This window comes from Megalobrama amblycephala, linkage group LG14 (assembly GCF_018812025.1).
Source record: "Megalobrama amblycephala isolate DHTTF-2021 linkage group LG14, ASM1881202v1, whole genome shotgun sequence".
Lineage (NCBI taxonomy): Eukaryota > Metazoa > Chordata > Actinopteri > Cypriniformes > Xenocyprididae > Megalobrama > Megalobrama amblycephala.
The window spans coordinates 1,795,842-1,820,979 of record NC_063057.1 but is presented as its reverse complement, the minus strand read 5'-3'; the positions used below and the strand labels follow the sequence as shown (position 1 = coordinate 1,820,979).

Sequence of the window (25,138 nt, the reverse complement as noted above, 5' to 3'; positions counted from 1 at the left end):
CAATCGTCCTGCATTAAAATGCAATTTGTTGCATTTGCGATGTGTGTATGTGAGGTGAACGTGTGCATTTCTGTACCTTTAGAGAATGAAATCTACACAATATTAACATGCTGACATCGTTTAAAATATAACATCTTTACAAATCCTCTGACTGAAATTGAACCTAAATATATTCACAATTAAATTTCTCTAAATTATCAGAGGAGATTTGTCTGAGAAAGACAAATTTATCATCAAAACTCAACAAATATGATATAAGAAAGATGATTTTACAGTGCAATGTTCTGAACAGTGTTTAAAAATCAATGTCAAAATATGTAAAAGCACCTAATTTATTAGAAATACTATCAAAATGAAACTATTCAAGTATTTATGAGCATTTGCAAGTCTCTAAACCTGTTCATGACAAACATAAGTGTTATGTTTTAGATGCAGTCAACAGATTTCAATCCATAGGGGGAAAAAAAAAAATGTTAAAATCACATTTATGATTTACAAGCCCACAAATAAGTTTCTTCAACCAAACCAAACCCTTACAGGAATACATTTTATGATTTACTGAGTCATAAATAGCCAATGTATTAAATTACCATACAGTTACAAGTACAAAATGCTAGAAACACAATATTATCAATAAAAGGACTCAGTGATATAATGTGCATTCATGAACGACTTTTAATATTCATTTTTAGTATGAGACATAAAGGTTTACAAAATGATGCACATAAAAATCAAAAAGGCAACAGGTACACTAAGGATTGCATTACCAAGTAGATACTAACTGAGAGCTTTATTATACAAGACATGAAGATACAGCAGTTTACTGTGGCATATATTACTTCACCTCACATAAGAAAGTAAATTCTGATCTACAGTCTTTATCAGACCATTTGTATTCACCGTCCACCTCTTCTGTGGCACCGCAGTGTTGGGAAATCAGATGTTCGGTTTGACTTCCTACTTTCCAATTGGTCCAGTGTCCCACATGAAGCCCATCGGACCACATCCAGAATCCGAAAAGTCGACTCTGCCTAAGCCCCACCCACACCGGCCCGGAGATATCCTTTCTTCTTAGCTCTCGCTGTATTTCTTTCTGATCACTCTCAGACTCGATGCGCAGGAGTCCAGAATAGTGTCTGTGGCAGTAAATCAGAGCATCCTCCCAGGACTTTTTAACAGGACTCACATAAATGAGGCTTTCTGAAGAAAATAATTATAATAATAAAAATATTTTGATTCATTGAAGCATATGGTAAACAGCATAGAATATTTTCTCAACTTACTGTAGCAAAGAGCAGAACAGCCATTCCTGTTACTTTTCACCCAAAATCCATGCATTGAGAGAAATGTAAAACACCCTTTAGATTTAGTATTCTGTGTGTGATTAGAATGTCCACCATCAAGCCAATCAACATTGGTATTATATTGGAGGCCGATCCAGAAAGAGTTACTCCCATTTCTTGCTTCCTTCACTCGTTCATTTTCCTCATAATTTCTGATAGTGACTAAATCAGTGTGATTCTTTCTGCAGTACAGCTGAGCCTCAAACCAGGTTTTGTTTTCACGGATTAAACTGTAGTTGTAGGATTGCTGCCTGTAATCTGTGAGAATACAAGAGTAGATCATTTAACTCATTATACTTAGATATTTATATAATATAAATAGCTCGGGGATCATTACTGTAACAGAGACGCGTTATACTTACTGAGGGATCCATTACTGAAGGACTCATTGATGCTGGAACCATTAATGCAGGATTCATTACTGAAGGATTTGTTATTGTTGGATCCATTAATGCAGGATCTGTTACTGCAGGATCCATTAGTGGTCTGGTGTTCTGTAACAGATCCAGATCCAGATGCAGCAAACATTCATTCAAACAAAACAAACAAACATGATAAAAGTAAATCCAGGCAAAACTTATAAATCCAGACATGGGCAAGGAAGGCAAACAAAACAGACAACAAGCACACACCAAGAACATGAGAAACACTGGGGTATTTATAGAGAATAGGGCTTTTCACACTTGAATTAGTTAACCCTGGGTCATTCTAAACCCCGGGTAAATGGAATCCCGGGTTATCTTGCTTCACGTTTCACACTGCTCATAATTTACCCGGGGTTAAAGGGTTAGTTCGCCCAAAAAATGAAATTTCTGTCATTAATTACTCACCCTGTGTCCCAATGTCCATACTATCCATCCTAAATAGTATTTGAGATTAAAATAAGTGTGTCCCAAAGTATAGTATGTTGAAAAGAGTATGCCAAAAGTCCCCGGATGGTCTACTATTTCCGGTAGATTTTCGAAGTGTGGATCCGTGCACACTATAAAGGCTAATACTGCCCACAACCCATTGCGCGTTGGACGAGGATTCAGTTCAGAACTACAAACACGAGTAAAAAGTGTTAAAAAACTACAGAACATGGTGGATATTCACGATCGACGCTCAGAGGTTTGAGTGACTAATAATCAGTTCAACCTGATAGAAAATATATTTAATGTTATCTGTGTTATTTTTCATCTGCAAATACCAATGTGGACTTTTATAAAGACCCGATTGGCCATTAACTTTTAAATGCATCATTATGCATTAATATGAGGAGAGTTCTCCACATGAAAGACCCGCGACTGCAGATCAATGTGCTGCATTTCTCTCCGATACGGTAGGAAATTAACTAAATGAAATGTGGAGGATGTAAGATGATTGACAGGCCAGTTTACGGTGACAGGATGCAACAGAGAGAAAAGACGCATTTGTATGACGTGATAGTATGTCCCAAAGGTTGTCCAAAAAAAAAAGGTCCAAAAAAAGACATTGGTAAAATATTCAACGTGACTACAGTGGTTCAACCTTAATTTTATGAAGTGATGAGAATTGTGTGCAAAAACGAAATAAAAATGACTTTATGCAACAATTTCTTCTCTCCCCTGTCAGTCTTCTACGCAGTTGACGCAGATCAGCGCTTCCGTGTTTACATCTGAACATGCATGTGATGCTGCAGGAGCCGGGAAATAATAAGTCGGCGTTCAGACGTAGAACCCGGAAGCTCCTAACTGCGTAGAAGACTGACAGGGGAGAGACGAAATTGTTGAATAAAGTCATTTTTATTTTGATTTTGTGCACAAAAAGTATTCTCGTCACTTCATAACATTAAGATTGAACCACTTTAGTAACATGGACTATTTTAATGATGTCTTTACTACCTTTGTGGACCTTGAATGATGGGAATTACATTGCTTTCTATGGGGGATAAAAAAAAAAAACCTCTTGGATTTCATCAAAAATATCTTAATTTGTGTTCCGAAAATGACCAAAGGTCTTACGGGTTTGGAATGACATAAGGGTGAGAAATAAATTTTTGTGGTGAACTAACCATTTAAAGGTACCCTAGAATTAAAAATTGAATTTACCTTGGCATAGTTGAATAACAAGAGTTCAGTACATGGAAATGACATACATTGAGTTTCAAACTCCATTGTTTCCTCCTTCTTATGTAAATCTCATTTGTGTAAAAGACCTCCGAAGAACAGGCGAATCTCAACATAACACCGACTGTTACGTAACAGTCGGGATCATTAATATGTATGACCCCAATATTTGCATATGTCAGCCCATGTGTTAAGGGCAGCCAGTATTAACGTCTGGATCTGTGCACAGCTGAATCATCAGACTAGGTAAGCAAGCAAGAACAATAGCGAAAAATGGCAGATGGAGTAATAATAACTGACACAATCCATGATATCATGATATTTTTAGTGATATTTGTAAATTGTCTTTCTAAATGTTTCGTTAGCATGTTGCTAATGTACTGTTAAATGTGGTTAAAGTTACCATCGTTTCTTACTGTATTCACGGAGACAAGACTGTTGTTATTTTCATTTTTTAAACACTGTATAAAGTCTGTATAAAGCATAAACACAAGAATTTAAAGGGGCCGTAGCCTGAATCGGCGCATATTTAATGATGCCCCAAAATAGGCAGTTAAAAAAAATGAATAAAAAAAAAAAAATCTATGGGGTATTTTGAGCTGAAACTTCACAAACACATTCAGGGGACACCTTAGACTTATATTACATCTTTTAAAAAGACGTTCTACGGCACCTTTAAACAATTAATCCTCATTATTCATAAGCTGACGTTTCACACTGTACATTCCTAAACCCTGGGTTAGTGTTCTTATTGCATATTTGCAGTGTCAGTGTCATTGATTGGATAAATGCAGCACGTGAGCCGTTTACATAGCTCTAGCATTACGCATCCTCAAATTGCAGACTGCACTATCGAGTTTATACTAAATGGACATCTCGGACTATAAAGGTAAGAATGAAACAGTCTCTTCTTAATTCAAATTGTCATGTTTTCTGTTAGCACTTGACATTTTTCCTCTCAAATGCCGAATATACAGTTTATATACAATGCGAAGTATTTCCATGATTGTCCAAAGCAGGCATATATGAGTACACGATTGGCTGTCTGTTGCCAAGCGTCTAGCTGTAACATTCTAACACAGCATTGTTTTACACTGGCTCCGGAGCAGGGTTTCATAACCCATGGTAAAAAGCAGTGTTATCTCTGCTTCTAAATTACTTTACCTAGGGTTAAAAGCAGTGTTTAAAATGATGATAACCGCGGGTTAAGCGCAGTGTGAAAAGCTCTAAGCCGGGGGCTCCAAACTTGGTCCTGGAGAGCCAATGTCCTGCAGAGTTTGGCTGAATCCCAAATGGCACACTTCTATGCACTTTCAATCTTGTGGACTTACAATGGCTGCCGATTGTCCATTAAGTCCACAAGACCGTAGGGTGTCCCATTCATCATTTTAGGTTTCAGAAGGGTCCCCTTTGCGGCCACCCTCGATGCACACTTCAGCTGAGCCCACAAGTTTGCGAGATACGCAGAGGACTTTACCCGGCAGTCAAAGCAGCATTACTTCTCCGGATCTGTTCCTGGCTGGTGGAATGACCTGCCACACTCTATCTGAGCAGCCATTTTCAAAAAACTGCTAAAGACATATCTTTTTCATCAACACTTGACCCAGTAATGATAGCACTTACTTTTTATTTATCTTTCTTTTCTTTGATTTCTACTCTTTTTCCATCCATTTGTGTATTTAAAAAAAAATTAAATATTCCTTGCTACGAGCACTTTACTGATTAAACTGTGACTTGACATAGCACTTACATACTGTTGTACTCGTGTTGATTTCATTGCTTCTACTATTCTCATTTGTAAGTCGCTTTGGAGAAAAGCGTCTGCTAAATGACTAAATGACATCAGGAATATGCGGACTCAGAGAAAGACTGTGAAGGTTTAGGGTGCCATTTGGCATTCAGCCTTTAGCTCCAATTTGCCTCAACACACCTGCCTGGGAGTTTCTAGTATGCCTAATTAGACCTTGATTAGCTGGTTCAGGTGTGTTTAATTGGGGTTGGAACTAAACTCTGCAGGACAGTGACCCTCCAGGACCGAGTTTGGAGACCCCTGCCCTAAGGGGTGATTGGCAAACAAGACACACCTGGAAACAACCAGGAACTAATCAACAAGAAAAACTACAAAGGACTACAAAACATGGCACAGATCAGGAAATAACATAAAAGTCAACGCAAGACATGCCTTCCCCACAGGCTGGGATCATGACAATTACCTTGATCATAACACATGAAGTAGATTTTTGTTGAACTACAATTGAAACACTCCCATTCTCCATCAGTGTTTATGGCACCACAGCAGTTTTCTTCAGTAAAATTGCTGCTGATGTTGGTGAATGTGACCAGATTATGATTTGACCATTTACAGCTGCTGGCACCAATCCAACCAGTACTCAAACTACTCTTCTTGAGAAAATTAACTAACTCCGAATTTTCTTCATCATTGTAGATTGTGACAAGGTCAGTGTAGTTACTTTTGCAAGTTTTTCGTGCTTCATTTATACTCATTTGTTGCTCATTGATCAAATGGAAACTTCTTAGTCGGCCTGAAGCATTTGAAAGGGGAACACCTGAGAAGAGATGTTCAGTTTTTTAGTGAAATACCATTTACATCTACACCATTTACAGCATTAATATCATTCAAAAACATTCACGTGCCACTTTGACTTGAAAAATTATATACACACTATAGACTAGTGCTCGTCTCATTTTGATTTGTAAATGAAGTCTTAATAAAATAAGGAAAAGTACTTAATATACTGCATTTTTAACATGCATAAACATGTGGTGTGAGAGGAACAAATATTTTTCTCTCTTTTTCAAAGCTGCTCAAAATATGGTATAGACCAGATTAAATACTCACCCCAGAGAAGAAGCAGGAGAGATAGAAATATCATGGTCATTATAAACCAGAATCCTATATTTTATCGAATGGTCTCAATCTCATTCATGCGGTGTGATGAAAAATGCTTGTCGTTTGGTCTGTAGATTCAATGAGGAGTTGGAGTGATTCAAGGAAATAGAAAACAGAAAAATATAAAACAATGCAAGAAATCAAAATTGGCTCAATATTATGATCCTCTGTTATTAATACTAAGGCTTAAGACGTCTTGTATGACACACAAACAGTACAATAAATTCAAACAAACAATGCTATCAGATACTTTGCTTATACAAAACAATATGTTGGTAAAATTTACTTGGAAAGTAATAAAATTTGGTCATAAAACAGAGAAAGAAAATATCGTTCTTACCTGTTGAGCAGGTTGTTTGTATGCTGTGCTGAAGGAAATGGCAGACTTATTCAAATCATGTCATAATTTTAGGACGCCAAGGGACAGACAGGCAAATTGAGTCTGATAACACATGGGCTATTGATGATATGCTGAATCATTGCATAAAATTTATACCAGGCGTAACACAAATAAACAATTAAAGTTTTCTCACGTTTATGTATCAATTCTCAAAAGGACTGTTCTTACTGTAGCTCATATTTCTCTGTTACACCTAAAGCAGACCTATGCATTTTTTAAAATGTGTTAAAAAACATTTATCTGAAAATGTAATGTTATATAAAGATACATAAAGCAAAATGCACTGCAAACACGACTTTTTACGAGTTCACAGATGTTGAAGGAAAAAAGGCAGAGAGAAAATATGCAGCTTTTGACTTTTAAGTGCTTTTGAAAAGAAACTACAGTTTTCATTTGCAGAATGTGAAGTCCTGCATGTGTTAGTAATAACTCTCCTGATACTTTATAGCTCAGAGCCTGCTTTCATTCTCTTTTCGAAATATTTGCATAAACATGCTGCCCTAGTCAAATATTAATAACATCCTCAATGAGTCCTTATTCAAACATCTAGCACTGCAATATTCCATTCTGATGCGTGACATTCTACACTGAAGCACTATTTTACACATTTTGAACATTTAAAACACAAATAGGAAATGGCACCCTGGTTTGTGAAAAATTGTCATGTTTTTGGTGCTTATTAATGTAAATGTTGAAGAAAAAAAAAGATGTAACCTATCATAATTTATACAGAATACGCTATTGGTTATTAATGCATTTACGTTCGCACAGTTTGATTATAAACAAATCGGACGGATACGCGTTATGGTTTATCCCGCGTTATTGAGAGAAGCTGCATGCGTCACGGAGGTTCGCGTTATTTTTGTCACGATGGAAAGCATAATTAGCATAAACCGAGACTGAAATCGCTCCGTATTCCCTATATAGTGCACACTTACTCGTTATGTAGGAATAGCAAACAAGTGGGCGATTTAGGTGGCGTTCCAGAAAGCATTTGATTGGTCGTCACTTTATGATTTTGCCTCTTCTATTTAGCCGGAAGTGAGAGACTGTCGTTTTTAAATTCATATGTTTTGAAAACAAATTTTGTGAACGTTTAGAATAACATGGATGACAGTAAAGCTAGTAAAACACTTTAATTCAGTCTTTAAGTTTTCAGGACTCAAACCCGCATTTAGAAATTGAGTTAAACCGCACTGGACAGTGTTAAACAGTGCGAGATCAGGTTTTAGATTTAGATTATTTTTGGAAAAAAATATAAATGCAAAATAAAGAAATCAACTATGGAAATGCACTACAACAAGTAAAATGTTTGTTGTATCTCCAACAGTCCAAGGTAAGATCAAGTTATTTTCCTAAAACAGCATAGCCAAAAATATTAATTTGTGCAACACAAGTGTGAAATTTGATATATACCTGGCATCTTCGTAAGGAGAATCATGGTTGTAGAGTTAAAATTTTGCAAAGTCTTTAATATTGTTTAATGATTTATCAAAACAGCTGTGTTAAGAGTGATATCAAGCAGGTTAATATTAATGGGTTGCGTACCAGTGAATCTTATTTAGTGAATGTTCATCTGTCAAACATCTCTGTTTGCTGCAATTCTGTGTAATGAAGATATAAAGTTGCATATGGAATTAAAGGAATTTTTCTCCATAAAATCTCTAATGAAACCCTATAATGTTCAAAATAAGGAATTATGGATCTTTTGGCACACTATTATGTTGCTTACGCTATTGGTTTTCTTTTAATGGGTTGGGGTCTGTCTGTTTCTGAACTTTCTCAGCTCGCTTTTTTGTCTCTGCCATATTATTTTCTTTTGAAATTCATCAAGGTTTGGAATATGCTCAAATTGGCCAGTCCAAGGTTAGGCTCCCTGAAGAATAAGTCCCAAACCCACTTTCAGTTTTTATGGAACCCAACCAAAGTCATTAATCTTTGAATCAGATAATAAGGAAATCAGTGATGTGAAAAAAGAGCACTTCTTGTGTTTTTAAGTTCTGAAGTTTTGGAAGTTGGGATATGCAGGGACCGTCAAGTTGAGGAGATTTGATGATAAGACTTATTTTTACCTGGTGGATGATAAAATGCATGCAGCAGCATTAAATGTTCTTCAGAAAATAGTTGCAGATGTGTTGTTTCGTGTGTTGTCACAGAAACTCAAGGACAGTCAAGAGGTAGATGAAGAATTGTAAGTGAATCCTATGGATCTGGTCCGTGTGTCCTCTCCTCGCCCCATCCTAAGATCCTCAAGAAAATCATCACAAAAGGAAGTCTCAGATGCTGCCTGTCTTCCTCTGTCCAGGTGTGAATGTTCTTCGCTGTTCTCTTCTGAACAAATCATCAATGTTCTCCTCATTCTGAGAATCAGGCACTAATGTGAGTTTGTGTCAGACTTTGTGTTTCAAGGAGTTTTCTGGAGGATTTTCAGAAAAAAATGTGCATCAGTTTCCAACCGAAGGCCAATCTCAAGAAGACCAGACCCACAAAACCATTTTCTCCCTATGTCCTTTATCTGTTTTTCTCATTTAATGGAAACATTTTCTTCAACATTTCAGCAAATCAGCCCAAATGCTTCCCAAAGATCTTCCGGGATGCTCTGGAGTCAGATATTACACAAGATGTTTCAAAGCATGAGTATAGGTTATGATACATAGGGCAACTTTTTGAGCAATTTTGCCGAGCGATGTTGCTTGGACGCTTTCCCTTTGAGAATGGGCAATGCTGGATACTTTAGATCAAAATTTGTTGCCCGTTCTCAGTGGGAAAGTGCCCAATCTGCCCTGTGTATCATCACTGTGTTAGACAAATATGATGAAACCTGGCAGATGATGATAATAGCATGTCTAGAGACAGAGTTCAACATGAACCTAAGGGTCAGTTTCGTTCATATATATTTGTTTATTCAACTGTACATTAAAAATGCAGTAAATAGACAATTGACTTGAACAAACCTCTTCTTTGTCTCATTTCAGACGTGAAGATACATCTCTCTGATGGAGCCTGGTGAGTGTGAGGAGCTTTGACATGGTGCTCATGTTGTCTACTGAGAAGAAAATTACAAACTCCACCTCTGATTTAATATCCATAGTGGCCTGTGAATACTCAGATCTCTTTCTTTCATTGTAACAGGAGTCGTTTGACTGGATTCACTGCCCTATCCTCGGAGAACATTCTGTTCAACATTTGCTAAACGGCTTTTCTGACCTCTGCTCAAAGGAGGACAGGGAGTATGATGTTTGGATGCTCAGTAGAGCTTGAGGAACATCTCCTGTTTAGATTTACAGCATTTGAGTTCTTAAAATCAAACTCTGTCACAGACTGAAAAGCCTGGAGTTCTGGAGTCTAACTGGATGTCACTTGTCAATATCTGGTTAAACTTCACACCAGAACCACAACATCTGTGATATTTCACTTTTCTGTTTCAGTGTGACTGCATAAGATGGTCATTATGTATGTTAAAATGTATGTTTGGTGCTTTTAAATAATGTAAGCTGGGTGTTTGGAATGTGTCATCAGTGCCTCTTGACAGAATTATTATGATTATTTCCACATTAAATGTTTATATTTAGTTCATGTAGCACAGTGTAAAAGACCATCAGGTGACGCTGGTTCTTCTGTGTGATTGGATGGTTATAAATTAGTCTGTCAGAATCTGCTCCTGTTTTTCTAAACATTGCAGTATTAAAGTCAACATGAAATCATAATAGGATTTATTTTGAGTGCAAAAATAAAATCCTTTTTTTCCCTCAATAAATTGTTTGTTTCATTCAGAAATAAGTCACGTTATACTGACAGATAGCACACTAAATTATACCAGATGAATATTTGTCAAATGCAGTTTGAAATATACTTTATATGTCCCACGTTATACAATTAAACAGAATTGAGAATTGATAAATGTCACTAAGTCCCAAACTTAGTGAAGGAATCTCAATAAAGATGACATGATCATAAATGGTGTCAGAAAGAAATGACCATTTATTTGCTGTTTTCATATCCATAAGATCTTGCATGTTACTGTTAAAGATGTGGAACTCAAATATATCATCTTATGAATAAAGTCTCTCTGAGCTCATGGGATCTTTTGGTGTGTTTCTTTTGAGTGATTCTTAAATTAATAAATCAGCTCAAATGAGACTTACTTGATGAGAAATGAGCTGTAAGATCTACAGCAGCAAACACCAACAAAACTGACGACTTTGACACGGGACAGAAATAAACAAGCTTTAAGACTCATCAAACTTCATGAGTTTCAGAGCAGATGAGAAGAACTTCAGTCAGGAGTTCACAAGACTTTGAGGATGTTTGGTTGTTACATAGACTAACTAGTTGACTGAACAAGATCACATGATGCTTCTAGTCACCCGTGGTTGTTTTCTGTGTTTGCAAGGTTTTGTCTACAAAAAACACCCATGATAAAAGAAAGACCAGTGGTCTGAGTGTCAGTCCTTCATGCGAAGACTCCTGGTTTGAATCTCATTCTTAAACATTTTTACTTTGTTTTTGACTGAATAAATCAGACAAAACTCAAAACAATGAGAAGTGCATAAGTGCCAGGGGCACAGCGGTCTAAATCTCAGACCTTGACGTGGGCGATCCTGATTCTAATCTCTCTCTTGATGAGGAAAATTAGATTTGTTTCACTGGTTTTTGAATGAATAGAAAAGACAAAACTCTTAAAAAAAAAGGAACAGGAAGTGTGAAAGCACCAGTGGTGCGGCGGCCTGAACATCAGCCTTTGACGTAGGAAGTCCTGATTCGAATCCTTCTCCTGAAGTGGGAAAATTGTTTAGTTTCACTGGTTTTTCAATGGAAAAATGGACAAAAATCCCCCCCAAAAAAAGCAAAAAGTGGAAATGGACCAGTGGTGCAGTGGTCTGAACATCAGCCTTTGCGTAGAAAGTCCTGGTTCGAATCCCTCTCCTGAAGTGGGAAAATTGTTTAGTTTCACTGTTTTTCACTAGTTTCACGGTTTTTCAATGGAAAAATGGACAAAAATCCCCCCCAAAAAAGTAACAAGGGGAAATGGACCAGTGGTGCAGCGGTCTGAACATCAGCCTTTGACGTGGGAAGTCCTGGTTCGAATCCCTCTCCTGAAGTGGAAAAATTGTTTAGTTTCACTGGTTTTTCAATGGAAAACTGGAAAAAAATCCCCCCCAAAAAAAGTAACAGGGGGAAATGGACCAGTGGTGCAGCGGTCTAAACATCAGCCTTTGAAGTGGGAAGTCCTGGTTTGAATCCCTCTCCTAAAGTGGAAAAATTGTTTAGTTTCACTGGTTTTTCAATGGAAAACTGGACAAAAATCCCCCCAAAAAAGTAACAAGGGGAAATGGACCAGTGGTGCAGCGGTCTGAACATCAGCCTTTGACGTGGGAAGTCCTGGTTCGAATCCCTCTCCTGAAATGAAAAAATTGTTTAGTTTCACTGGTTTTTCAATGGAAAAATGGACAAAAATCCCCCCCAAAAAAAGCAAAAAGTGGAAATGGACCAGTGGTGCAGTGGTCTGAACATCAGCCTTTGCGTAGAAAGTCCTGGTTCGAATCCCTCTCCTGAAGTGGGAAAATTGTTTAGTTTCACTGTTTTTCACTAGTTTCACGGTTTTTCAATGGAAAAATGGACAAAAATCCCCCCCAAAAAAAGTAACAAGGGGAAATGGACCAGTGGTGCAGCGGTCTGAACATCAGCCCCTGACGTGGGAAGTCCTGGTTCGAATCCCTCTCCTGAAGTGGAAAAATTGTTTAGTTTCACTGGTTTTTCAATGGAAAACTGGAAAAAAATCCCCCCCCAAAAAAGTAACAAGGGGAAATGGACCAGTGGCGCAGTGGTCTGAACATCAGCCTTTGACGTAGGAAGTCCTGGTTCGAATCCCTCTCCTGAAGTGGAAAAATTGTTTAGTTTCACTGGTTTTTCAATGGAAAACTGGAAAAAAATCCCCCCCCAAAAAAGTAACAGGGGGAAATGGACCAGTGGTGCAGCGGTCTGAACATCAGCCTTTGAAGTGGGAAGTCCTGGTTCGAATCCCTCTCCTAAAGTGGAAAAATTGTTTAGTTTCACTGGTTTTTCAATGGAAAACTGGACAAAAATCCCCCCAAAAAAGCAACAAGGGGAAATGGACCAGTGGTGCAGCGGTCTGAACATCAGCCCTTGATGTGGGAAGTCCTGGTTCGAATCCCTCTCCTGAAATGAAAAAATTGTTTAGTTTCACTGGTTTTTCAATGGAAAACTGGACAAAAATCCCCCCAAAAAAGGAACAAGGGGAAATGGACCAGTAGTGCAGTGGTCTGAACATCAGCCTTTGACGTAGGAAATCCTGGTTCGAATCATTCTCCTGAAATGGAAAAATTGTTTAGTTTCACTGGTTTTTCAATGGAAAACTGGACAAAAATCCCCCCAAAAAAGTAACAAGGGGAAATGGACCAGTGGTGCAGCGGTCTGAACATCAGCCTTTGACGTAGGAAATCCTGGTTCGAATCCCTCTCCTGAAGTGGAAAAATTGTTTAGTTTCACTGGTTTTTCAATGGAAAACTGGACAAAAATCCCCCCCCAAAAAAAGGAACAAGGGGAAATGGACCAGTGGTGCAGCGGTCTGAACATCAGCCTTTGACGTAGGAAATCCTGGTTCGAATCCTTCTCCTGAAATGGAAAAATTGTTTACTTTCACTGGTTTTTCAATGGAAAACTGGACAAAAATCCCCCCAAAAAAGTAACAAGGGGAAATGGACCAGTAGTGCAGCGGTCTGAACATCAGCCTTTGACGTAGGAAATCCTGGTTCGAATCCCTCTCCTAAAGTGGAAAAATTGTTTAGTTTCACTGGTTTTTCAATGGAAAACTGGACAAAAATCCCCCCAAAAAAGTAACAAGGGGAAATGGACCAGTGGTGCAGCGGTCTGAACATCAGCCTTTGACGTAGGAAATCCTGGTTCGAATCCTTCTCCTGAAATGGAAAAATTGTTTAGTTTCACTGGTTTTTCAATGGAAAACTGGACAAAAATCCCCCCAAAAAAGTAACAAGGGGAAATGGACCAGTGGTGCAGCGGTCTGAATATCAGCCTTTGACGTAGGAAATCCTGGTTCGAATCCTTCTCCTGAAATGGAAAAATTGTTTACTTTCACTGGTTTTTCAATGGAAAACTGGACAAAAATCCCCCCAAAAAAGTAACAAGGGGAAATGGACCAGTGGTGCAGCGGTCTGAACATCAGCCTTTGACGTGGGAAGTCCTGGTTCGAATCCCTCTCCTGAAGTGGGAAAATTGGTTAGTTTCACTGGTTTTTCAATGAAAAAAAAAGACAAGAATCCAAAAAAAAGAGTGGTCAGTGTGAAAGTGCCAGTAGCTCAGCGGTCTGAGCATGTCCTTCCTGAACGGAAAGACCTGGGTTCGATCCCCAAGCTGGTCACTGAAGCATGGTTGCGTGACGGTCGCCCGGTCGTGAGCTGTGACAAGCTGATCAGAGCGGATCAGATCATGACCGGAAGGACGAGAGAAGGCTAGACATGAAGGGGGGAGTTAAGATCCAGACCGCTCCCCCTGGGGCTTCTCAGACAATATCCAGCAGCGGTTATGGAGCACAAGTTCAATTTTTCGTTTTATACTTATAAAAATTTCCAGACAGAGGCTAAGTCGATAGTTTGGGTGTGGCTTTTGGCCACTCCCCTTAACTCTTGACCAGAGAAACAGCAGGATTCAGTCCAGCTCCTCCCCTCATATCATCCAATGGAAATCTCAGATGCAGCCTTCCTTCCTCTGGGGGAAACACCCTCAAACCAGCATTTGAAGGGGTGTTTCCCTTGAGATGATCCATGCTGAAAAATCCAGACTACAGCTGCTTCACATTACAGGCATACATGAACATCCGCTAATAAGATGGATTTCTAATGCTTAATTGATTTTAGCTTGGCAATCATGCACTAACAATTTAGTCAGCTTGCCCCCCTCCCTCCCCCCCAAAAAAACAAAAAACAAACTACTAAAGTTGTGGGCCAGTGAATGACAGATGAGCCCACACCTCATTTGAACTACTGATTGTATGTAAAAGCATGTATTGATGTCTTGAAATCATGAACAGCACACAAATGTCACATTTAGCCTTTTATTGTGCACAAACTGATCACTCCAGTTTGTAAGTCACTTCATTTTCAAACATACATTCAAAAAGAAATGGCCCGTCATGAGCTGGTACCGTTATCAGACACGTCCAAGAGCTCGTCAAAGGAACATTATGGCAGCGAATGGAGTATGCTCCACTGACTCCAGAAAAAAGGTCAGTGGAATAAGGGTTCAGTAGTTCAAGAGACTGCTGTAGCTGCTTCTCCTGTCACCTCCTCATGACCTCCAGCAGTTCTGACCCAGAGATCCTCTACAAACAGAGAGACAGACAATCAGAAACACTTCATTTCACTAATAACTCCTTCCTATAGGAAGTCTCAGACAGAAATGAGCATGCATGATTAAATGTTAATAGAATCATTTTATACTGTTTGATAGAAAACAAATTCATGCTTTCCTAATTCGAGCAATCAAACTAATTGAATATTCCAGGTTAACCTTTACATGAAAAATTCAAAATAATAAGTTAACATATGCATTTCAATGGATGCCTATGGGGCAAGTTATTGCATGTACACATCTATGATCTAGACACCCTCCTTTTCAAGTTAATTAATATCAGGTGATATTAAATGATCAGTCATGAGGACACTGCTGCAATTTATACATTTCAGATGACAGGGAGCTGTAAGGTAGAATTAATATCAAATGGATATACTTTAAAATGGGATTCAATTCAAAAGCATAACAACTGATTGTTTAAGAAACATAAGGCAAGTTTTTTTTTATTTTTTTTTTTTATAAAATAACACTGTTGCAACCACACATAATATGTTTTGTTTGTACAAAACTGCGTTTTAATGTTATTACACAGAATGTGCAATTCAGTGTTTATGGGAAAACAGACTTAAAAAAAGCATCCAAGTGTAAGAGCATCTAAAAGGTTACTTAAATGTTTTTAAAAAATATTAACTTACAAAATTCAAAGAAGACTTCTCCTTGTCCTCACGCTGGTTCTCAGATGGATTGCAAATTGGCTACAGGCTGTCAGATATTAATCACATTTTCAGCCAATTGGATTACTGCTTGTAAGTCCCGCCCACTGCTGACAGAACAATCTGGGATTAAGCAAAATGAACTTCTTAAAATCATAATCAGTCATGAATCTATTCACAGAGCACAAACAACAATATATAATATGCTGTTGAAATAAAAAATAAATTAAATGAGCAACTTTGTGGATAAAACTAGCAGTTTAATGATATCCATTTCAAATTACATCAGATCTGTATGACCAGGTGAGGTTAATCAAGTCAACTAAACTCATCCAACAAAATGTTTCTGTGACAAACGGGAGTAATGTTACCTTCAGATGACAGAGTTTAAAGGATATAAATAAAGATGCTTGCAGACAGCAAAAACACCACAGAAAAACCAAATGCACATATGCTAGAGCTTAAACTAACAAGTTCAATTTATCACAATCTGATTCCAATTTCCCAAAAAAATGATCATGTGATTGTATTTAAAGTGGATATTTACACGAGTCAGAGTTTGTGACGCATAATGCTGGCTGGTTATTTTCTTGTTTCCAAATAAAGCTTGTTTAATCTTTTTTGACTGTTGAACTTTTCCAGAACAAACTCCTGTGTATGCTTCTTTAATAATAATAATAAACAGTGTTTATTAAATGCAACTTTTCATGCTAAATACCACTGCAGATTTGTCCTCTGTAAGGCTGCAGTGCTGCACACCACAACATTTATCTTATCTAGAATATGCTTTTTTTCAATAAACAGAATAAATTATAATTAAATTCAAATTATGGTTATAAAACGTTGTTCATTCCAGGATGTATCAGTCAACATCTTGCATATGCAATACAATATTACAAATTTATAGTGATGCAGTGCTTCATCACACTACACCGCTGCTTCTTGGGAAAAATTTGATTGTTAATGGAAAAGCTGAACTAATGCAACAAAAAATGGCTAGCCAATAGCTAGATTAGTAGTAGTTAACCTTTTAGTTAATATGTAACTTTTAGTTAGTCATCCACCACTGACATATAAAAGATATTTATTAAAAAAAAGAGGCTGTACGATTGGGCTCAGGGATCCTTGACCGGAACGCTGAAAAAAATAAAGTCATCTTAGCAGGCTTGATGGGTTCACTCTGATGGGTTACCTTGAACAGAGAACAGCACAAAAAATACTCAGGTACTGTATCAAACATTTCAAACTGGGGCAAGATGTTCTCTCTGATGCTGCTTTCTTTCCCAGTTTATATACACAATACTTACATCGTCCATGTCATCAATGCAAGACCACATAGTTCACATTGTGAAAACACATTTTATTGAGCTTTTCCATTAACTGCCATAAATTATAAAATGGTAACTGGGAAGCAGCAGAGAATTATTACAGACTTGATTTTTGATGAAATCTAATTTACTTCCAAATATAGTAGTCAACATTTGAAGTGGATCAAAAAAGTCGTTCTAAGTCTAACATCAAAGTTGTTCTAAGAAGAAAGTTTTAGGACAACTTTGATGAAAGTTTTTGACCCACTTCAAATGTTGTAGTAATCTACATGGAACAAAACGGGTTGGTTCATAACATTCATTGCAAAAAAAGATTATGTTAATAAAGTGCATGTTCAACATAATTTCTGCTGAGTTCAGTGTGTGACGCGTGGAAAAATTGTTGCTGCTCATGTGGGCAGTGCGAATACTGTATTGTATTAATATGAGCACCAAAGTTAGTATGTGCAACTTACGAGTCACAACAACACAATGTGTAAAACAGGCCTTAAAGGATTAGTTCACTTTAAAATAAAAATTACCCCAAGCTTTACTCACCCTCAAGCCATCCTAGGTGTATATGACTTTCTTCTTTCTGATGAACATAATCGGAGAATTATTAAAGGTGCCCTAGATTCAAAATTTGAATTTACCTTGGCATAGTTGAATAACAAGAGTTCAGTACATGGAAAAGACATGCATTGAGTTTCAAACTCCATTGCTTTCTCTTTCTTATGTAAATCTCATTTGTTTAAAAGACTTCCGGAAAACACGTGGATCTCAACATAACACCGACTTTATGTTCCCAACATTATGAAAGGCATTAGACAAGGGGCAGCCAGTAACGTCTGCACAGCTGAATCATCAGACTAGGTAAGCAAAAACAACAGCGAAAATGGCAGATGGAGCAATAATAACTGACATGATCCATGATAGCATGATATTTTTAGTGATATTTGTAAATGGTCTATCTAAATGTTTCGTTAGCATGTTGCTAATGTACTGTTAAATGAGGTTAAAGTTACAATCGTTTCTTACTGAATTCACGGAGACAAGAGCCGTCGCTATTTTCATTTTTAAACACTTGCAGTCTGTATAATTCATAAACACAACTTCATTCTTTATAAATCTCTCCAACAGTGTAGCATTAGCCGTTAGCCACGGAGCACAGCCTCAAACTCATAGAGAATCAAATATAAACATCAAAATAAATACCTTACTCACATAATTCGAAGCATGCATACAGCATGCATGACGAACATCTTGTAAAGATCCATTTGAGGGTTATATTAGCTGTGTGAACTTTGTAAATGTGCTGTAATATAATCGAGAGCTCGTGTGGCAGGGAGCACGCGAATTAAAGGGGCGGCGCGCTGAAAAAAATCAGTGCATAGTTATTGTTGCCCAAAAATAGGCAGTTAAAAAAATTAATTTAAAAAAATCTATGGGGTATTTTGAGCTGAAACTTCACAGACACATTCAGGGGACACCTTAGACTTATATTACATCTTGTGAAAAAGCATTCTTGGGCACCTTTAATAAATATCCTGATGCATCCAAGCTTTATAAATGGCAGCGTAGGGACCAAGGAGTATGAGCTGAAGAAAAAGCATCCATCCAAATCCATTCATCATAAACCTACTCCACACAGCTCCGGGGGGTTAATGAAGGCCTTCTGAAGCGAAGCGATGCGTTTGTGTAAAAGCAACATTTTTTGGACGGGAAGTTCGGTCTGGACTCGATCCATTGTGGAGTAATTATGCTCGGCTCCCAGAAGGCCGAGCCAATCAAATTGCTAGGGCGGGCTTTAATCGATGATGGACAGGCTATCTGCGGTTACGTAACCACCCACGTCATCAAAGAGCGCTTGGGTTGAATTGGTTTTCACCAACGATGACTGCAGCTGGAGAAGTAAGATGTTTAGATTCCGCTATCACGTCTGTAATAAAAGAAATCGACAGCGCATTAATTTTAAAAGACGAACAAAGAACCGCAATCAAGGCATTTGTCGATGGGAAAGATATGTTTGCCGTCCTTCCAACGGGATTCGGCAAAAGTTTAAGTACAAGTTCAACATACGTCACTTACTGCGTTGCTCTGATTGGTTGTAGGTCTATCCAATTGAGTGCAGAGTTTTTTTTTTTTACTGGTTCGGTTAAGACACGCCCCATAATTCAAGTGCAATGGAGCAGTATCAGACTCACATTCTGCCTAGAATATGAGTATGACAAAGTCAGGCTAGTAGGACGTAGCATAAGCTTTGTGAACTGCAAGAGTTTTAGGGGGCTTTTACACTGGCAGTTTAGTTCAAAACGGGGCACGGTTCGCATGAAAAATCGCTAATGTGAAAGCTGTCAGGGGTACCGAACCCGAGACTACCTGAAGGAGGTGGTCTGAGCTCGGTTGCACTCGACCTGTGCCGCGGTTCATGTGAATATGAAAGCAACACGGACTCGGGTGCGCACTTGTTCAGGAAGTAAAGTAACCTGTGCATGCATTTTCGCCGATATACTTCAATAAAACACATGTAAGAGATGATAGTGTTGATGACAGAGGTGTAAAGTGTACCTGAAAACCATACTTGAGTAAAAGTACACATACCTTACATCGAAAATCCACTCCACTACAAGTTACAAGTAACCAATTCCTATTCGCTTGAGTAAAAGTCTTAAAGTATCTGATTTTAACTGAATGTAGGCTCAGAGATGCACTAGTCCTGAGAGACATGCCAGTGAAAATAAGAAATTTTTGACTGATTTGTAAGATGAGAAAATCAAAATAAAACTGAACACCTGAACATATTGCAATAAATCAAGGTCAACACAACAACCTTTTAAACGTCTACAAACTCTCAAGTGCACAGAAAGGCCATAAGTAAACCAATATCCATCAAAAAGGTCTTGTCAATATTGGGGATAAATAAAATAATGTTAAGTAAAATTAAATAGTCAAAGTCTACTGTATGTGCTGGTTTGGGCCTCATCACCAGCTGCAGTCATTTCCTCATCTAATAAATCAAACACCTGCGATCAGAAACTACCTGCTAATGCACTCACATTCACGTAAATTATCCTTGCTGACAAGTTTTGGGGGAGTAAAGGCAAAATGCATACCTTCAGTGCACTTAGATGGCGACATCGCTTCTTTATATCAGAAACAAACTGCTGCAGAAAAAGTTATCTGCCATGAAAAATGTAATTTGTAATTGCATTATTAATCACAAATGTATTTGAGTAAAAAGTACATTTACCTGCTCAAAAATGTAGTCAAGTAGAGTTGCCAATATCTTTGATACTCAGTACAACTACAAAGTAGCCAAAAAGATACTTAAGTACAGTAACTAATTACATTTACTCAAATACTTTACACCTCTGGTTGATAATTTATCTTGGATTCGAGCAGGAGTGAGCCTGCAGTGTATTCGCAAATGAATGGTAATCAGCTGTCTCCTCAAAACAGTCTGTTTGCAAGCAGCGGCACACATACAGTAAACACAAGTGTTGTTTACTCTGCTGCACATAATAGCACCAAATTAATAAAAACACAATGTATTGACCCGCGTTCTGTTTACTATCATGCGCCGTGCACGTCAGTGATGACGAAACATTAACGCAAACGCACCAGGGTTCGATAGAATCAATTTAAGTGTGAAACCAGACCAATGCTGCGGGGGGTACCGGGAACAATAGTGCCCGTGCTCGGACCGTGGCAAACGAGGCCAGTGTGAAAGCCCCCTTACACTTTCTTTGTACGTTGAATATGGAAGGCGGTCTGGCGGAAGCTAGATATTTTACTTCATAACTTGTTTACATATGGATAATTTTTTACACAAATGCATCGCTTTGCTTCAGAGGGCCTTTATTAACCCCCCGGAGCCGTGTGGAGTGCACATTTATGATGGATGGATGTGGAAGAAAGCACTTTCTTCAGCTCATACTCATTGGTCCCGTTCACTGCTATTATAAAGCTTGTATGCGTCAGGATATTTATTAATAATTCTCTGATTATGTTCATCAGAAATAAGAAAGTCATATGCACCTGGGATGGCTTGAGTAAAGCTTGGGCTAATTTTCATTTGAAAGTGAACCAAACCTTTAATAAATATCCTGATGCATCTAAGCTTTATAATGGCAGTGGATGGACCAACGAGTATGACGCTTACGTATTCAACTTAGGAAATAAAAGTGTAACTGATGTTGCATCAGTTAAGCTTCCACACTACGCTCTTTCACTACTATTTTCGTTGCATGTACCTTGTGAACAATTGCCCCATATACAGCTGTGGATCTGCCTGTAATTTGCAGACATATACTGTAAAACTGAAAGAAAATAGTTTGCTCTGGTATAGAAAATGATGCAAGACTAGAGCAAGCCTAAATACACAACAGAAGCAAACAAAGTTACCATTGTCTAAAACAATACCAAGACCAGCTAGATGTCCCTGGTTAAAAAGGACGAACTTAGAAGTCAGTGAAAACTATAGTTATAGGTGGACAAAATGAGGACGGAGGAATCAAAGGAAAACCTATTTGTATATTGGAATATTCTTGGTCATTCAAAACATCATCAGCTGCACTCAAGGAATCTGCTCTTATGTTGTTGAAATATGTTAAATATATGGTTTATTTTAACTGCAAAGGTGAAATTATAAATTAAAATGAATGTGAAAAATGCGAAGGGGGAGGAGAATTTATACCTTCCTCACTCCTCCTCGTTCCTTGCCTCCTCACGATGCAATTAGAAAATTGAGATGTCCTTCAAGATGGCTAACTTTGATCAATATCTGGGTCATGGGCTGGAGGACAAAGGAGTGAGGAAATGAGGAAGAATCAATTTGAGTAGTGAGAAGCACCCAGTGAGCATCGATGCTCCTTTGTTTTCACAGTGCATTGTGGGACTTTTTAGTGAGCAAACGTTTCAGTGCACTGGTAGGATGTTGCGATTGAGACAACCCTTAAAATGACCAAGTCCCTGATCAGTCCCATGACTACTGAAATAGGGAGCTGATTGAGATGCACCATACTGTTTTTTGTCTACTAAAAACAAGTTTTGAACAAACTAGTTTCAGAGTAAGTTTAGAGTTGACAAAACCATACAAATCCCATTAATTGACAACCATATAAACATTCACCACGCTATCTATAGTCAGATTCATTCCGAATCTGGAATTTCGGTCAAATACAGGCTATTTTCGCTGTGTATAATACATACAATACACTTTAAATTATTATTCATATATGTAAATATGCACTACTTTAACGACAAGACAAGGTGATGTAGCGGATGTGGAAGAAAAACTAATAAAGAATACCAGTCACAGCAGCAATTGTTCTCCCCTCCGCCATGTTAAAAGTTTGTAACCTGCCCATGTCCAATTTTTACCTAAGAAACTCATATTTATGATATTTATGATCATTCTGATAACACATGAAGGCAGCATAAATGCATTTACAAGGCAGGAATGAACACTGCTGCTGAAGCAAGTTTGGAAAGGCAGCTGAAAGAAAATATGTGACTATCAATGCATGTGAATCAACTGAATTTAAATAATTTATATAGGTTCACAAAGAGCTCAAAAGATCACACACAAGCTTAATCAGTTTAAAATATTAAAACTTGAATTCATGCATATATATATATATATATATATATATATATATATATATAAAATCATATTATATATATGAAGGCAGCATATATACACACACACAAACTACCAGTCAAAAGTTTGGAAACATTACTGTTTTTAATGTTTTTGAATGAAGTCTCTTATGCTCATTAAGGCTGCATTTATTTCAATGTAATAAATACAGAAAAAAATGTAATATTGTGAAATATTATTTACAATTTAAAATTATGTTAAATTATAAAATTGTTTTCTATTTTAATATACTTTAAAATATAATTTATTTCTGTGATGCAAAGCTGAATTTTCAGCATCATTACTCCAGTCTTCAGTGTCACATGATCCGTCAGAAATCATTCTAATATGCTGATTTGATACTTTGATTTGTTATTATCAATGTTGAAAACAGTTGTGTTGCTTAATAATTTTTTGGAACCTGTGATACTTTTTTCAGGATTCATTGATGAATAAAAGGTTAAAAAGAACAGCATTTATTCAAAATATAAATCTTTTCTAACAATATAAATCTTTGCTATCACTTTTTATCAATTTAACACATCTGTGCTGAATAAAAGTATTAATTTATTTAAAAAAAAAAAAGAAAGAAAAAAAATTACTGACTCAAAACATTTGAACGGTAGTGTATATTGTTACAAAAGATTTCTACTTTAAATAAATGCTGACATTTTTTAACTTTTTATTTATCAAAGAATCCTGAAAAAGTATCACAGGTTATAAAATAATATTAAGCATCACAACTGTTTCCAACATTGATAATAAATTGGCATATTACAATGATTTCTGAAGGATCATGTGACACTGAAGACTGGAGTAATGATGCTGACAATTCAGCTTTGCATCACAGAAATAAATTATATTTTAAAGTTTATTAAAATAGAAAACTATAATTTTAAATTGTAATAATATTTCACAATATTATTGTTTTTTTTCTGTATTTATTATAAAAATAAATGCAGAGACTTCGTTCAAAAACATAAAAAATAGTAATGTTTCCAAACTTTTGACTGGTGTATATATATATATATATATATATATATATATATATATATATATATATATATATATATACACAAACTTTAATATTAATGGCTAATTAATGTAATATGAATATATTAATTGAATTATACATAATTACAATAAATATTATAAATAGCTAAATAACTATCAGCAAAAGGCAGATAATTTAGTTTTTCTTTTCACTATAAACTGCTTCAATTTGGAGCAAGAGATGCAGGGGGAGTGACTTTATTGCATCAGATATGTCACTTTGCTCTAACAGTTGATTGGTCCAGTTTTGGTTTACTATCTCTAACCCAGAAAAAAAACTGCTGCAGAGGACGTTAACCATGTAGTCTAAGTTACCATGGCGATGAACACCGTGAAAAACACGCTTTTTGAGCCCCCCCAAAATCAGAGTTTGTGTAAACTAATCTCAATTTACCTGAGTAGCAAACTGAAAACGGCTTCATGCAGCAGGCCTCGTGTTGTCGCAAGACGCTGACGCTGACGACGTGCGCGCTCTGGCAACAGACGCGCGAGATTTGAAGGAATTCACCTCAGTCAGCTGAAGAGAAGTACAGATGTGTTGAATATGGCGTTGTAGCTTCGAAATACAAGTTCTGCACCTATTTGATTAAAGTAAGTCCATCACAATTCTTATATATTTGACAATAACACCGCATTTTTAAGGTAAGTTGAAGTATTTAACGAGTTTTATCGGCAAGTGCAAATCATAGTCAAGTTCACACAGTGTTATAAACGGCAAGTCTTGAACATGACAAAGCTCTAAGCAATCTAACTTGTAATATTGATATATTTTGTACACTTGTCATATATATTTAGCAGTATGGTAGACTATTACTGTACGTGTCAACAGGCGCGAAAGAAACCCAATCAAAAAGCTCTTTGGGGGCGTGTCTGCAAAATGTACGAGTGTGTGAAGGCCTTTATAACTGCCTTTACTTGGACAATAAAATCATCATTCCCTATATATTCGATTACATAGAATGCAAAGTTTATTTTTAAATGTCAAAGTAGGTTACGTTGTTATTTTAATACATTTTTATTAACTTTTTTATTATTATTTTATTTAACATTTGAATCTAAATGTAATATGTAACAATATTGGGTCATCACTAAATCCGCCAGAAACACACTATACATCCAGCATTTGTCGCCACCACAAATAAAACAGAAGTGATGTCAACTGTGACTTCTAACATCATCTGATTTATTACACTGAGGTAATGTCAACAGTCCCATTCCACATTTATCTGGAATAAATACTACCTGTATGCTTAGTTGCCTAGTTCAGATTTTTCACATCAGAAATAAGCGTTCAACGATGCCTTCAGAAGTATTTGGACTCTGCTTTTTTCTGCTGCAACAGTTCAGGTATG

At 37.1% G+C, this 25,138-nt stretch overlaps 1 protein-coding gene and 2 long non-coding RNA genes across 4 annotated transcripts; 1 reads left to right on the top strand and 2 right to left on the bottom strand.

Moving 5' to 3' along the window:
* Nucleotides 1–657: 657 nt before the first annotated feature.
* LOC125246235 (macrophage mannose receptor 1-like) lies at nt 658–6,810 on the bottom strand. The gene is made up of 6 exons (XM_048157160.1): nt 6,682–6,810; nt 6,291–6,409; nt 5,644–5,997; nt 1,706–1,837; nt 1,284–1,601; nt 658–1,200 (listed from the first exon to the last, which is right to left on the bottom strand). The coding sequence occupies exons 2-6, from the start codon at nt 6,328–6,330 to the stop codon at nt 836–838; spliced, it is 1,209 nt and encodes a 402-aa protein (XP_048013117.1). The 5' UTR covers nt 6,331–6,409; nt 6,682–6,810; the 3' UTR covers nt 658–835.
* Nucleotides 6,811–7,941: 1,131 nt separating this feature from the next.
* LOC125246236 lies at nt 7,942–11,869 on the top strand. Of its 2 annotated transcripts, none has more exons than XR_007179797.1 (4): nt 7,942–8,077; nt 8,898–9,046; nt 9,717–9,747; nt 9,874–11,869. It is a non-coding gene; the product is annotated as an uncharacterized LOC125246236 (long non-coding RNA). The 2 variants fall into 2 exon arrangements; XR_007179796.1 differs by having other exon boundaries at nt 8,898–9,617.
* A 2,950-nt stretch (nt 11,870–14,819) lies between these two features.
* LOC125244859 lies at nt 14,820–24,332 on the bottom strand. The gene is made up of 3 exons (XR_007179396.1): nt 24,181–24,332; nt 15,768–15,908; nt 14,820–15,100 (listed from the first exon to the last, which is right to left on the bottom strand). It is a non-coding gene; the product is annotated as an uncharacterized LOC125244859 (long non-coding RNA).
* Between the last annotated feature and the right edge of the window lie 806 nt (nt 24,333–25,138).

Excerpts from the sequence above, each read along its gene's own strand:
- LOC125246235 (XM_048157160.1), bottom strand. The coding sequence starts at position 6,330 with ATGACCATGATATTTCTATCTCTCCTGCTTCTTCTCTGGG. Across the intron at positions 5,998-6,290 it reads TCTCCTGCTTCTTCTCTGGG|GTGTTCCCCTTTCAAATGCT; the intron begins GTGAGTATTTAA and ends ATCTCTTCTCAG. Across the intron at positions 1,602-1,705 it reads CTTCAGTAATGGATCCCTCA|ATTACAGGCAGCAATCCTAC; the intron begins GTAAGTATAACG and ends GTATTCTCACAG.